This window comes from Brettanomyces nanus, chromosome 1 (assembly GCF_011074865.1).
Source record: "Brettanomyces nanus chromosome 1, complete sequence".
Classification (NCBI taxonomy): Eukaryota; Fungi; Ascomycota; class Pichiomycetes; order Pichiales; family Pichiaceae; genus Brettanomyces; species Brettanomyces nanus.
Genome location: NC_052374.1, coordinates 1,723,971 through 1,738,528, shown reverse-complemented (window position 1 = coordinate 1,738,528; position 14,558 = coordinate 1,723,971). Strand labels below are relative to the sequence as shown.

General features: G+C 41.0%; 6 protein-coding genes across 6 annotated transcripts; 4 read left to right on the top strand and 2 right to left on the bottom strand.

The window, feature by feature from the left end:
• Window positions 1-2,777: 2,777 nt before the first annotated feature.
• Window positions 2,778-4,445, bottom strand: FOA43_000802 (uncharacterized protein; the record flags this gene model as incomplete). Its single annotated transcript, XM_038921128.1, has 1 exon — window positions 2,778-4,445. The coding sequence occupies one exon, from the start codon at window positions 4,443-4,445 to the stop codon at window positions 2,778-2,780; it is 1,668 nt and encodes a 555-aa protein (XP_038777056.1).
• A 272-nt stretch (window positions 4,446-4,717) lies between these two features.
• FOA43_000801 (uncharacterized protein) lies at window positions 4,718-7,207 on the top strand (the record flags this gene model as incomplete). The annotated part of the gene is made up of 1 exon (XM_038921127.1): window positions 4,718-7,207. The coding sequence occupies one exon, from the start codon at window positions 4,718-4,720 to the stop codon at window positions 7,205-7,207; it is 2,490 nt and encodes an 829-aa protein (XP_038777055.1).
• Window positions 7,208-8,069: 862 nt separating this feature from the next.
• Window positions 8,070-9,731, top strand: FOA43_000800 (uncharacterized protein; the record flags this gene model as incomplete). The annotated part of the gene is made up of 1 exon (XM_038921126.1): window positions 8,070-9,731. The coding sequence occupies one exon, from the start codon at window positions 8,070-8,072 to the stop codon at window positions 9,729-9,731; it is 1,662 nt and encodes a 553-aa protein (XP_038777054.1).
• A 147-nt stretch (window positions 9,732-9,878) lies between these two features.
• Window positions 9,879-10,952, top strand: FOA43_000799 (uncharacterized protein; the record flags this gene model as incomplete). Its single annotated transcript, XM_038921125.1, has 1 exon — window positions 9,879-10,952. The coding sequence occupies one exon, from the start codon at window positions 9,879-9,881 to the stop codon at window positions 10,950-10,952; it is 1,074 nt and encodes a 357-aa protein (XP_038777053.1).
• Window positions 10,953-10,979: 27 nt separating this feature from the next.
• ESA1 (Histone acetyltransferase) lies at window positions 10,980-12,257 on the bottom strand (the record flags this gene model as incomplete). Its single annotated transcript, XM_038921124.1, has 1 exon — window positions 10,980-12,257. One exon carries the CDS (start codon window positions 12,255-12,257, stop codon window positions 10,980-10,982), a length of 1,278 nt encoding a protein of 425 aa, XP_038777052.1.
• Window positions 12,258-13,087: 830 nt separating this feature from the next.
• On the top strand, window positions 13,088-14,506 carry FOA43_000797 (uncharacterized protein; the record flags this gene model as incomplete). The annotated part of the gene is made up of 1 exon (XM_038921123.1): window positions 13,088-14,506. One exon carries the CDS (start codon window positions 13,088-13,090, stop codon window positions 14,504-14,506), a length of 1,419 nt encoding a protein of 472 aa, XP_038777051.1.
• Window positions 14,507-14,558: the final 52 nt, after the last annotated feature.

Below are 14,558 nucleotides of genomic sequence, written 5' to 3'. Positions count from 1 at the left end.
TTTTTTCTCCATTCTTTTTCAAGGTGGTCTCATGTGCACCCCTATGGACAGTACTGCATTATTATTCCAAACTGGCGTCCACCCTCTCAAACCAGATTTAATCAAATGATATGTTGATGAATGGTAATTCAACTTTTTCCCTTGCCACGGTGGTGTCTACGGTGATGGCAATGATGTACCGCATCTTTACACCTGACATCTCGTTATAATTCTTTTTTTTTTTGTTTTTGCTTATAATTCCTTTTTTTTTGCTAGGTCTCATCCTACCAGATTTAAGGGTCTCGAGTAGCAAGAGAAAAAGACAGGGTATGCTGCAGGAGGGCTAAACTGAGGCCCATTAGGAAACCTTACAGAAATTGTTCTTAAAACTTTAAGAGTTGTACGGGAGATCTATTGATCTGAGACCAACTTCATTCCCCATTCGTACCTCGGCGATTTGTGCATTCGCCCCACTCGGTGGTTCAACCGCCCAGTCCCTGCCGGATCTCCCGAAATTACCATTACCGAAATTAGTTACATCATAGTTACCGGAAATATAGTTTGAGCAGCTTGAGCTAAACTGAGTTGGTTTTTTTTCATTTCAGTGTGAATTATAGTAAAATCAACCAAATATGAATCATATATATTAAAAAGAGGTCGATAAGTAGATAAAAAATGAAAATACGACTCGAGAAAGAAAAAATCTAAGTAGTGGGTACTTGTACTATAGTAAAGATGCATTAATGATGAGCTTTAGGTCAGCCCTGTTTCGATCTTCTTCGGGATTTCTTGCCATTTATATGTGTTTTGTAGTGCTGCATACAGTTATCCTGTCTTGAAAACCTTGCATTGCAGCCTTCAAATGGACAAATGTGATTTTTCACACCAGTGTGAATCCGATTATGTCTTGCCAAGTGACCTGATGTTGTAAAACACTTCATGCATGTCTTGCAACTGTATCTCCGATGATTCGCAGACTTACTTTTTTTATCATCATTCTCAGGCAACAACGAATTGGAAGACGTTGATGAGCTTGTCATGCGAGGTGACGTTGACCTTATATATAAGCTTTGAGTAGAGGGATAAGTACTGAGGACTGTAGAAGAAGAGGACAATGATGGATTTGAATGATCCAATATTGGCACACTGCTTGCACCGTCCCTTGAATATGGTTGATTGTTATAAGTAACTGGTGTCCGGCATGACTGCTGTAAAGGCTGTGAATGGCCCAGAGAAAATGGAAATGAGGAAGCAGGAACAGGAAGGGGCAGTCTCTGCTCGGATTGAATCTTGCTCAAAACCAAACTCAATCTTGGAAGATTTTGGTGGCTATTTGAATGAATCTGCGGAGGAAATGAGTAAGACTGGTATTTTTCAGTTGACGGAAGCATCGGTTCGGGTTGTTTTTGCAGTGTCGAAGAAGGTGATGGAAAGGGTAATGCCCATTGCTGAATAGGAGCAGTAGATGATAAATTCGACGAAGGCCGGACTTCTGTCCTTATCTGGAACGAGGAAGCAGTACCTGTGTCATAATCAGGAGTAGTGGAGGATGAATTTAGCATTGACTCCGTAGAGTGATTAGGAAATTTCGGATTCAGATAGGCAACTTCGGCCATTTTGTCTGTATAGTTGGGTAGATTTGTGCTTCAATACCGAAAAAGTAATATAAGTGATTGACCGGTAGCAAGTAGGAAGAAAAAAAAGTAGTAACAGTAAAGGCACAACGGGTGGTACAAGGAAATCGATTGATAATAAGGGGTTCCTTTTTTCTTTTCTTCTTGGCGGTCGGATATAGTCTGCTTTTCTTTTTTTTCTTGGCGCTTCAACTAATAAATTGTGATCTTTCGGAACGCACGGAAGTGGGAAGAAGACTTCAGGTGCTCCTTATTATCTGCTATTTAAAAAATTGTATCAAAATCACTGCTGGAAAGTATGAATTGTTCTAAAGTCAAAACAGAATTGAAATACCGGTTCCGGTCAAAGAGTAATGCGACTGTCATGGATTTATATAATTGAAGAGATCCGCCTCGGAACGCCAAGAAAACGTTTTTGAAAAATATAACGAGGGGCGTGCCACTTTTGATTGGCTGGCATATTCTATTGATCTCCACAAAGAGTCCAACTACCGTGATATGACACGTTGTTTATTGTGGGCAGGGAAGGCGCAGGCTTATAATGCTCAGTATTCAAAACAAATATAGAACTTCATAAGACATCCTTTCAGGGTTACTAAAAAGAAATGTTCTTGGGCAAGGCCCTGAACTAGCAAACATGAAATGGTAACTTGTTGTGGCTACTTAGTGCTACTTGGTGCTACAGGGGACTGCATGGTGATAGCAGGTGAAAATATCACTGGGCACTACATGTATACTTTTCCATCGTTTGCTATAAACTACTTTTCAGCTGCCGAATCTTTCTGTGTTATCTTTCCTAAGCCCCGAGTTTGTTCAAACGTTTCTTTTTTTTCTTGCATTCGGCTGCCCTTTAAGGCAACCCATCATGCAGATTCTCTCCCGTGGTAAAAAAACTCTTGGCAGGGTCCCGAAGGGTACCTATTGGCTGGCACATCCTCTTTTCATTAAACTTTTTTGGCAATTGTGTTTATCCCACCCTAACTCCGTTAAAAACGGTTACTAGCTGCCGTGGCTTTTGGTTTTTGCTATTTTTGGTCTGCCGAAACTGACCGCAGTATGTCGGCTGCTCCCGATAAAGATGACGTAACTATTACTCCTGGAATTGAGAGTAAACTTCGAATATTAATTGATTACATAGATTATTATGCTCAGCCTGCATATATTTCAACGGTCAGGAGTCTGAACCTTTAACAAGACTTGTGGGTAATTTCTGAACACTTCGTCAAATTCGTCAGGGTAACTGACCTTGAACACCTCTGGATCCTTGGCCAAGCAGAGGAAAAATGTGGCAGTACCTGATGTGATCACAGTGGTAACTACATTACAAACTTGCATGGCAATGACAAAGGAAAACGCCACTATTGGTGCATAGTATGAACCGTCGGTGTTATAGGCAGGCTTTGTTTTTCTCAAATACATGTATGAAGTGAATGCAGCGAGAAAGCCCGCAAAGAAGCAATAGATGCCCAATGCGGTATCAATAATACAGTCGTTCATTAACGCATCAAATCCTTTGTATTTGAAGATGTGGTAAGTGTCTCTGGCAGACTTCAAGTAACTCTTACCGTACAAAGCAATGTACGAGTAAGCATAGTGATTGAAGTAACGAAGACAGAAATCGAGAATGTATGCAAACATGTCAAGAACGATAAGAAGGCAGTAAGCTAATCCGTTACCATTACCTAGAGCCTGCAGTTTAGCTATATTGATAAGCTGTCTCAATAACTGAACCAATGCCACAAGCAAAGAACCGAAGCAGATGGAGCCAAAGCAGAAGGTCATGGCTCTTCTAAACGATCCCAATGCTGCATGTTTTGGCATACCGGCATCACTCTTCGAGAGATAGTACCAAGTACCGTATATTCCACTAAGAGTCACATGGATAGTAGTTCTTAGAGCCTCGGTGATATAATAGCCCGCAAAGAAAACAAACACGAGCAAACCAATCAACTTGGATTGATCGTAACTCTCAGGAACAGAGTTATCACCCCATTTAGCATAGACACTGACGATAGTGACAATGAACAAATAGGAAAATCCTCCCATAAGTAGCATTCCGATAATTCCTACAATGAAGCAGCTTGGATATTTCTTAATAACACCAATGACTATTCTTAACACGGTTGTACTAAAGGGGATTCTGGATCTTAAAGAATAGTAGCAAAAGCTGAATAGTACAGCAATAACGAGGAAGACGATTCCAGCAGAATAATAGCCAACAACCAAGTAATAGATAGCGGTTGCTAATCCAAACGCTACATTGAGAACAAGACCAGTCTTAATAAACATAGAAGGCCACCTGCCTGCGATAAGAAGGATCAAAACGGAGAAAACCAAAGACACGGAAACAACAATGGCAAAGACAATGAGCGAGTTGCTATTCATTGTGGAGCTTTCTATTCCATTGTGAATTCCTGTCCCGTAGTATGAAGTATGTGAATGGTAATAAGAAATACTTATGACAGCAACGACCACAAAGCCAGCCACAGTGGCAAGGAACAAGAAAATAAAGGGAATATCGTTCCATTTAGGCTTATCCACTTTGAATGCTTCGTCAAAATTGTCTACTCCTGCATTAGGAGTCGGAGGTGACTCAAAGTTGTACTTCTCATCGTTGGCATTAGCGCCGTTCATTTGACCAGGTGTAAATTGATTAGGCTGAGATTGACCATTGCTGGGAGGACGCCCTTCAGGTCTGGAATATTTAGTGTTGTAGTTCGGAGTGTAATTGTAATTGTAATTGTAATCAGACTGAGGAGCCGGTTGCTGAAAGACGTTTTCCGCCTGCTCTTGGTAGCTCGGAGGCGGTACAGGTGGGCGTTGATAACTCATTGAGGAAAGAAAGATGTAAACTTAGATTAACAAGTGGAGGTAACTTGATACAGATATATTTTTTACCTCTTTAGACGCACAGAAAAAACAGTAGTAAATAAACCTATGAGGCGGTAGCTTGACGCAGGGCTGAGCGAGGTCTCCGCTGACAGAATTTAGTTGGCATCCCTACACCGTCTCTCGATGGCTGCAAATTTGAAATTTTGTTAGCGCCATTGTGATGTCTTCTTCGAATCTTATTCTAGTCTTCTTCCACTCTTCATTGCCACAAGATGCCAGAAGAAGCGATGTTTCGCTCTGCGGAAATGTCAATGATTCAGTTCTACATTCCTGCCGAGATCGGCCGAGAAACTCTTTATTCTCTTGGTTCCTTGGGTCTTGTCGAGTTTAGAGACTTGAATAGTAAGGTCAACGAGTTTCAAAGGTCCTTTGTTGGCGAGATACGTCGCATGGACAACGTTGAAAGAGAGTACAGAATTCTTAAAAATGCCATGGATCGTAGAAGTATTGAGATGACAGAAAGCTTCACTGGGAAGAATGAGATATCGCATGCCAACATTATGTCTACATCCCAGTTGGACGAGGCTTGCTCCAATGCTCAATTGTTGGAAGACCGAATTACTGAGCTATCAACAGCCTCCGAAGGTCTACTTAAGAGGCAAATGGACTTGAAACAGTATCAGCAAGTACTCAATTCTACGGATAGCTATTTTGATCGCTCGTATACTTCTGACCTCATCAACTTGAATGATGCCAACAACAATGACATCTCCGCTGAAGATGGCGACGTTAGTCGTATCGGTAACTTCATCACAGGTGTTATCACAAGAATTAAAGTGCCTATTCTTGAAAAAATCTTGTGGCGTGTTCTTAGAGGTAATTTATTTATGAAGACCACTGAGATTCCAGAGAAGATGTTCGATCCTAAATCAAAGGAATTTGTCGATAAGGATTGCTTTGTTATTTTCTCTCATGGTGAGCTGATTATGTCTAGAATTTCGAAGATTTGCGAGTCCTTGGATGCGGATCTCTATTTTGTTGACCCAGATCATAAGAACCGTCAGAACCAGAAAGTTGTCGTCAACCAGAAGCTAACTGACGTTACCACAGTGTTGGAAAATACTGACCGAACCTTGGAAACCGAGCTACGCGTTGTTGCTCCGGAGCTCGATGCTTGGTGGACGGCTATCAAACTCGAAAAGTCCGTCTACGAAATCATGAACAGGTGCTACTACGATATGAGTAGGAAGTGCTTGATTGGAGAAGGTTGGGTTCCTAAAGACGACTTGCCACGTATTCAGGCTTCTCTTGATGAGATGTCCACCAGGTTCTCAAGGATCTCTAATAGTGCGAGTGGTGGTAATTCTGATGACTCTATTCCTATTATTATGAACACGATAGAGACGACTAGAACTCCCCCTACCTATTTTAAGACCAACAAATTTACCCAGGCCTTTCAGGCGATGTGTGACTCGTATGGTACTGCTACTTACCGTGAAGTCAACCCTGGTCTTCCCACAATTGCCACTTTCCCCTTCATATTTGCTATTATGTTTGGTGATATGGGTCATGGCTTTCTTATGTTCCTAGCTGCTCTTATGCTTGTTATATACGAAGATCCTATATCCAAAATGAAGAGGGATGAGATCTTCGATATGGCCTACTATGGTAGATATATAGTGCTACTCATGGGAGCTTTTTCCATGTACACTGGTTTTGTGTACAATGATGTGTACTCGCTATCCATGTCTTTGTTTACCTCGGGTTGGAAGTGGCCTCTTGAATGGAAAGAAGGTGACCTTATCACTTCCCATCAGACTGGAGTCTATGCAATTGGGTTGGATCCTATGTGGCACGGTGCAGAAAATGCTTTACTTTTTGCCAATTCATACAAAATGAAGCTCTCCGTTCTTATTGGTTTCATCCACATGTCCTATTCGTACATGTTTTCACTTGTCAACGCACTTTACTTTCACAGGCCCGTCGAGATTATCGGTAACTTCATTCCCGGTTTCATATTTTTGCATGCTATATTTGGCTACTTATCTATCTGTATTGTTTACAAGTGGTGCGTTGATTGGGTAGCTATTGGTAAGCCCGCTCCAAGTTTGTTGAACATGCTCATCAACATGTTTTTATCTCCCGGCGTTATTGACAATCAGCTATATCCAGGACAAGCCACCGTGCAGGTGATCCTTCTTTTGTTGGCGCTCATCTGTGTTCCTTGCATGCTTTTGATTAAACCGTTGTGGTTCAGGCACACGCATAGTGAGAAGTATATCAGCTTGCCAAATGGCCAGGGTGACGATCATAGTGAAGGCACAAACTCCAACAATCTCTTGTCCAACTTGCATCTTGACGACTCAGAGCCCGTGGAAGAGCAGGCTTTCGGCGACATTATGATCAACCAGGTGATTCATACCATCGAATTCTGTCTTAACTCTGTCTCACATACAGCATCTTATTTACGTTTGTGGGCCTTATCTTTGGCTCATGCACAGCTTTCCTCTGTGTTGTGGACGATGACCATTGGTGCCAGTTTTCACTTCTCGGGAATTATCGGTATCTTCTTCATATTTTTCATGTTCGCTCTCTGGTTCATTCTTACTGTGTGTATCTTGGTGGTTATGGAAGGTACTTCTGCCATGCTTCATGCTTTGAGGTTGCACTGGGTCGAATCCATGTCTAAATACTTCGAGGGTGAGGGTATTGCCTACAAGCCGTACTCGTTTGCGACTGTCTTGCACCCTGACCAGGCCTAAGCGGCTATAAAACTATGTGTACTTTCTTCTTTTTGGTCCATCTACATTTCTATGTTTAATATTAGATTTACCTATTGAACAACCCAGCGGCTCCGTATCTTAGCGGGTAACTGATTTGCCGCACCGTATTTTTTACTGATTTGCAATTTTGCTTCCACTTTCGGTGTTTTTGTGGTCATATTGTGTCAAAGCCGTTTGATGTTTTTATCTCATTGGTTTTCCCGCTGATTGGCGGCTTGGCATCTCTGGTTCTTCACTGATTGGCTTTTTGGCTTTGTAGCTTCCTGGGTTTTTCTCCTTAGCTACTGGCTTTCGGACTTTAGGGCTCCTTGGCTTCTGGCATCTCAGGTTACCTGACCGTTGGCTGCTTGGCATTTTCAATCGGAAACATCTGCTGTTTTATTTCGCTGTTTACGCTACAACTTTCCCAATAAGGTCAGAAACAAAAGAAATTATACCGATATTGGTTACCAAAAAAAGAAACATAGATAAGAGCTGCAGGTTGAAAAAATGTGATATCAACGATGATGCCGAACCTGCAGTTAAACAGAAAACCGTTAAGCCACCAATCATTTCTCATGAAGAGACACAGTGAAGGAAAGGAGACTGAGACATCTTAGCGTTCTGCTCCCTTATCTCAATATATTGAGCCTTAAGTCTACTTTGAGATTTCTAAGACCATAATCAGCTACCAGAATTTCGTTTTTTGCACCTTAGCGGCTGTTTCTATTCTTCACTATCTTTCAAACACTGATCTTCTTATCATCAAGGCAGTCTTCATTTTAGGCATATATATTTTGGGATCCGCAGTTAAGAAAGTAGATATCTACATAATTATTACTACCTACTGCATAGTTCGATCATGGCTCTCAACCCTATTACTTCTATTAAGAGCCCTATACACACCCGGTTAACGGCCATTAGGTCCACCGAGTCTGTTATTCGTTGTATCGATGCTAAAAATACTATTGGTGATGAAGACTTGTTGGCAGAGATTGGCTACAAGCAGGAGTTGAAAAGGACCTTTTCAACCTTCCAAGTCTTTGGTATTGCATACTCCATTATGGGTTTGCTTCCATCTATTTCTTCTATGGCTTTAACGGGATACTCTGCAGGTTCAGGTGGTTTCCTATGGTCATGGTTGGTTTCTTCTGTGTTTATTTTATCGATAGGAATGAGTATGAGTGAACTTTCTTCATCCATTCCTACTTCGGGTGGACTTTACTACTGGACATTTCATTATTCTCCTGAAGGATACAGAGTTCCAATTGCTTATGTGATTGGAATGAGTAACTCGATGGCTTTATGTTCCGGTTTGGTTTCTATCGCTTATGGAAATGCCGAGGAGATTTTGGCTGCAGTGTTTATAGCTCAAGATGGTAACTTTGAGATCACAAACGGTAAGCTTTACGGTGTATTTGCTGCCTGCATCATTTCTCAGGCCATCTGTACGTGTCTTTCGTCTAAGCACATTGCTTGGCTTCAGACAACTTCTGCTATCTGTAACACCGGACTTATTGTTCTCTATTTGATTGCCTTACCTATTGGTACTTCCAATAATCTCCATCATTTCAACGATGGGGAATTCATCTTTGCTAAAGTTCAAAACTTCTCTAACTGGCCGATTGGTTTCCAATTTGTTCTTTCCATGATGACAGCAGTCTGGACCATTGGCGCATTTGATTCCTGTGTTCATATGTCCGAAGAGGCAAGAAATGCATCTTTCGGTGTCCCGATAGGTATCATCAGCTCTATTAGCTTCTGTGGAATTCTTGGCTTTTTCATCATTGTCTGTACTAATGCCTGCATTAACAGCGATATTGGTGTAGTGTTAGACAGTGATACTGGCTTCCCGATGGCTCAAATTATTTATGATTCTTTGGGACGTGAATGGGCCATTGCTATGATGGCCTTAATGGCTGTGTGTCAATGGCTTATGGGATCATCTATTTTGACCGCCTTGTCTAGACAGGTGTGGGCTTTTGCACGTGATGATGGTTTACCATTTGCTTCCATAGTGAAGGTTGTTAATAAGAGATTAAAAGTTCCAATTAGAGCAGTGATATTCGCTACCATTGTGGGTCTCTGCTTGGGATGTCTTTGCTTGGCAGGTTCAGCAGCATCTCTTGCTCTTTTCTCTCTTGCCGTCTCAGGAAATTACCTTGCCTGGTGTACTCCTATCTTTATGAGATTGACTTATGGTAAAGACCGGTTTGTTCCTGGAAAGTTTTATCTTGGAAAGAGATGGTCCGTCATCAATTCGTGGATTTCTTGTGCCTGGGGTGCATTTATTATCTGCATTTCCATGTTTCCCTCAACTAAAGATGTCGATGGTTCAACAATGAATTACACCTGTGTTATTTCTTGTGGTGTTTGGCTTTTGTCTGCAGCTTATTACTTCCTCTACAAGTATAAGTACTTCCATGGACCAAAGTCTAATTTGGCTCCGGAAGATGTTGTCAATATCAATGATGGCATTCCACTTTCTCTTGATGAGCCAGAATCAGACAAGAAAGAAGCCTGAGCATTGATATGTTGATTAGACGATTAGCTTTAATAATATGAAATTATGTATTTATGCATTTATGCAATCCATGTAAGGATAAAAGAGTAAATAAAGCATCATCATTTTTCGCCTTTTCTTGATGTCTTCTAATCTACACTTTTCTTTATGACTGTTTTTGTCAAACCCCAGAAAAGACTTCATAGCGAAGCAGACCTCGCAAAGTTTGTATCGTCACCTACTCATGATGCTATTTTGAACTTTATGACTAGATTGGCCAAGTCTGTACATGGTCTACAGCTGACTGATAAGAGCCTTCCAGTCAATGAGTCTATTCAGGGTTTGTTGGATCTATTGGATGACATTGATAGAATTTCAGATAGTCATCCAATTGAAAAGCATAGCACGAGTCGATTTGGTAAGGTGGAATTTCGGGATTTCTGCGATGATTTTTCACATCAAGCAGATCAGCTGATTAAGAACCACATTCACTTGCAAGACAATTGCATAGTTGAGCTCAGGACTTATTTGATAAACTCGTTTGGTGATAAAATAAGAATAGACTATGGCTCTGGTCATGAATTAAACTTTCTCTGCTTTCTCTATTGCCTAGATTATCTCGGATACTTTGAATCAAAGGAATATGACAAGTCTGTGGTACTTAAAGTGTTTGCCCGTTACATAACCACAATGCGGAAACTTCAAATGAAGTACTGGCTTGAACCAGCTGGATCACATGGCGTTTGGGGATTGGATGACTATCACTTTTTGCCGTTTCTGTTTGGTGCAGCTCAACTCTCTCCTCTTAAGAGACCTCGTCCCTTGAGCATTCATAATCTTGACTATGTGGCAGAGTTCAAGGAAAAATATTTATATTTTGCATGCATCGATTTTATCAACAAGACTAAAACTGGAGTCACATCGTTACGTCAGAGTTCTCCCATGCTTGATGATATAAGTGGTGTCAAGACATGGAAGAAGATCGAGGAAGGAATGGTGAAGATGTATGACGCTGAAGTGTTGAGCAAACTTCCCGTTGTCCAACACTTTTTCTTTGGCTCCATACTTCCATGTCCAGACGGTGTTGCTGCATCTGAAGAGAATAATGCTGATGGTATTGAGGAAGACAGCTGTTGCCATGAAGTCCATTCCACTTGGGGGGACTGTTGTGGAATAAAGGTTCCTAGTGCGGTAGCAGCAAGTGCCATGGAACAAAAGGAGCATCGTATATCATTTTGTTAGTTTAATTTACGAATATAGTACATAAAGCTACCAGCCAAATCTGAGCTGAGCAGCAGTGAAAACAGGAGGCTTCCATATCAACTTGGTCGAATCAAGCTTGTGTTTTTTCTTCTTGTGCAGCTTATCGTATGCAGAGCTCACCTGATCACTCACGCAGATTATATGCTGGCCTTTGTAATACTTGAGCATGTTCAAAGTCTGAAGAGTATGAAGAATATCTGTGGTAGTCATCGAGGTCATCTGCGAGATCTCGTCGATACTGACATCGGTTAATTTGTTTTCAATCAAAAGAGTCACCAATGTCTCTGTCCAATATGCTCTATATGATAGAAGACCAAGATCCGACAAGGGTTTTTCAGGAGACCCCACTTTGCCCTCTTTCTTCGACAACTCATACGAGAACTGAATTAACAACTTACCAAAGCCGTGTCTTTGATACTGCGGAAGAGTCAAGATACATGCTACGTTGTAGCTGTCAGTACTCTCCTTCTCCTTGGAAAAATACCCCACCAAGTGGTAGCCGTATTCATCCCTTCTAGTCATGCAGTAGAATAAAAAAGGATCAACATCGTAGTACAACGTCTTATGGTCAAGGAAAAGCTTCGACAATAAGCATAAGTTCCTGCACCATGTTCTCTGCTTTTTACCATCTATCTCAAAGAATGATACATAGCTGTCTCGATATACCTCATTTCCAGGAGGATGACGTAAAGTGCACTTCATTCTAAATCGTTCAAACTGTTTCTTTGAAGAAAAGTATTTCAAGCTGAAGTCATCAATATAAAGCACTCCGTCTTCCGTATATTCCACAGGATACGGCGAGAAATACCATGGTTCTACCTCATGGTTCCCTATATACACCTTGTTAAAGTTCCTCATCCGTGCTAAGGCGTGCACATCGCTCTGCATCATAGAACCGCTAGTTCGAAGCTTTTCGAGCTCGTCTGTCCGACTCATTTTCTCACCATCCTTGATTATACCTTGTACATTCAAATTATCCAAATCTACTTCGTCCTCCTTCAACGATTTGTCAGCTGTGGTACTTCTTGTATTTTTCTTAACATCGTTATTTCGCTTCTTACTCTTCTTCTTGTGCCTTTTCTCCTTTCTTTCCGCTGGCTTCGGTGGATACATCGGTCTGTGGAAATCAATTTTGTCGAGAGAAATCAACTCGTCCAATCTTTTGTTATACAGGACATAGTGGACATAATAAACTGTCTCGTCTTTTTGTACTTGATTTCCCAGTACCTCTGCTAGTTGATACTTGCCATTTTTGTTGACGTATACCTGGCAGCCAGAAATCATATTAAATGGCTTAAAAAGTTCTTCATCGCTTGGTGGTGGTGGCGTCAGCCTTTCGGTTTCAACGAGATCAGGACCCGATTCCTCAGAATCAGACATATCGTTGCAAATAAGCAGATCAAGAAGTGGTTATTAATCAGATCTACTCCATTTTCTCAGATTTCTCCTCTAAAATAAAGACTTGCCCCAACGACGATCGTCTTGAAAATATATATCATGACATTTGATGTGTTGTATATGAATGGGAGTTTCTAGAAGGACGGGAGTTTCTAGAAGAATGAGAATTTCGACAACCAAGAGAGGAGATCAATTTAGGTATTCACAATAAGATGATTGTATTGCATGCATAAACAGAGTCATTTAGTATAGTTGTATACAATATCATTCTTTGATTATTTTTCAATACTAGATATATACTTTAATTATTTTTGTAATCCATCTGAGTATGGTTTGGCATTTAACAAATAAATCATAATTATCATCTGTTTTCCAACATACCAATGCACCATTTTAATCATCAAAATGCCCTGAGTCTATTCATCATAAATAATCCATTCCTTTCACCCACTCATCGTTTTAGTATTCCTCCACCAGAAAACCAAAAAGGGTCAGGTCAGCCCCAGAGCAGTTACTTGATCGGGCGAAAAAAAAACCAATTTCGTGAACTTGGCTCCGCTTCTTTTATTGTGTGCCTAAATAAGGAGTAATCAGGGAGTCATCTTCAAGAAAGACCTAAATATCGTTATTTGTCTCTCCTTCTTTTTTATTGTTTCTTTCGTATTTCTTCAATCTTTCCCGTTTATCGAGCTTTTCATCTAGTGCTGTCTCGATACATGAATTCTTACACTTACCCTCTACCCAATTTAGAGGACTACGATGTTTCGCCGAAGACGGGATTTCTCCCTGAGGAGATCCCCTTGAACCATTTGCCCCCTTATTATGAAACTTGGGAACGTATTGTCAAAAACTTACCAGCGTTATTATTGACAAGGCGCGTCAGATCAATGGTAGATAAGTTACCCTACTTGACGTGTGAGCATCTAACTTCTGAGAGTGAGTATAGACGGGCATACTCAGTATTGGGATACATTGCCCATGCCTATATATGGGGAGTCAATGAAACGACTGACAGGTTGCCCAAGCAAATTGCAGATGCCTGGATCAAAGTATCTGCTCATTTGGAACTTCCTCCAATTGCTACCTATGCTGGTTTGGTGCTGTGGAACTGGGAGAAAATCATCCCCGAAGAAGACGATGCCACTCTTGAGGATTTCCTTAACAATTTGAAGGTAATCAATACTTTTACTGGATCTTTGGATGAGTGTTGGTTCTATCTTGTCAGTATTTATTTTGAGTATAAAGGTGCTTCTGTCATTACCACCGGTATGGATGCTATAAAGTATGCCAGACAGGACAAACCGGATAAAGTCAGGGATTGTGTTCAGGCTTTGGCCGAACACATAGATTATTTGGGTACAGTCTTGATGAGCATGCAAGAAATGTGTGACCCCCACGTATTTTACTTCGAATTAAGGCCATATTTGGCTGGCTGGAAGAATATGCAAGACGTTGGATTGAAAGGTGTTTACTACGGTGATCTTCAAGAACCTAAGTTGTATTCAGGAGGTTCCAATGCCCAGTCTTCATTGATTCAAACGTTGGATTTGCTATTGAATATTAACCATTATTCCACTGGAGAATCATCATCCAACTCTTCGGAAAACGCATTCATGAACGAGATGAAGAAATATATGCCCGGAAAGCATGCCAAGTTTTTGAATCACTTAGCCAAAGTGAACATCATAAGGGATTATGTTACATCACGTGCATTGTCTCATCCAGACTTACTTCTCTCATATAATGCAGCAGTGGCTATGATGAAGACGTTTAGAGATAAACATATTCAGATTGTCACTCGTTATATTGTGCTTCAGGCACAGAAGTCGCAAAATCTCGGTTCCGAAGGTGCCAAAACTATCAGAGCAGGATTGGCAAAGGGTAGAGCCCCACAGAAGAGTATGCAACTAAAGGGAACTGGTGGTACCGCATTATTACCATTCTTGAAGCAATGCAGAGATGAAACAGGAAGCACTGCTGCTGGAAACTGGGGCAGAAGGTTGTTGACAGATGGTCCAGCATACAAAAAGAAGAAAGACGTCGAGTCAGAGATCTCTTTGAATACTAAACCGTCTGTTGGTCTCTCTTCCCGGCTTAGTGACGACAAAAGTAACCTGAAATATGGTCATTGGTGAAAGTATTCTGAAAGCTAAATTAAGTTAATATTTAAGTAAATGTATAAGACAA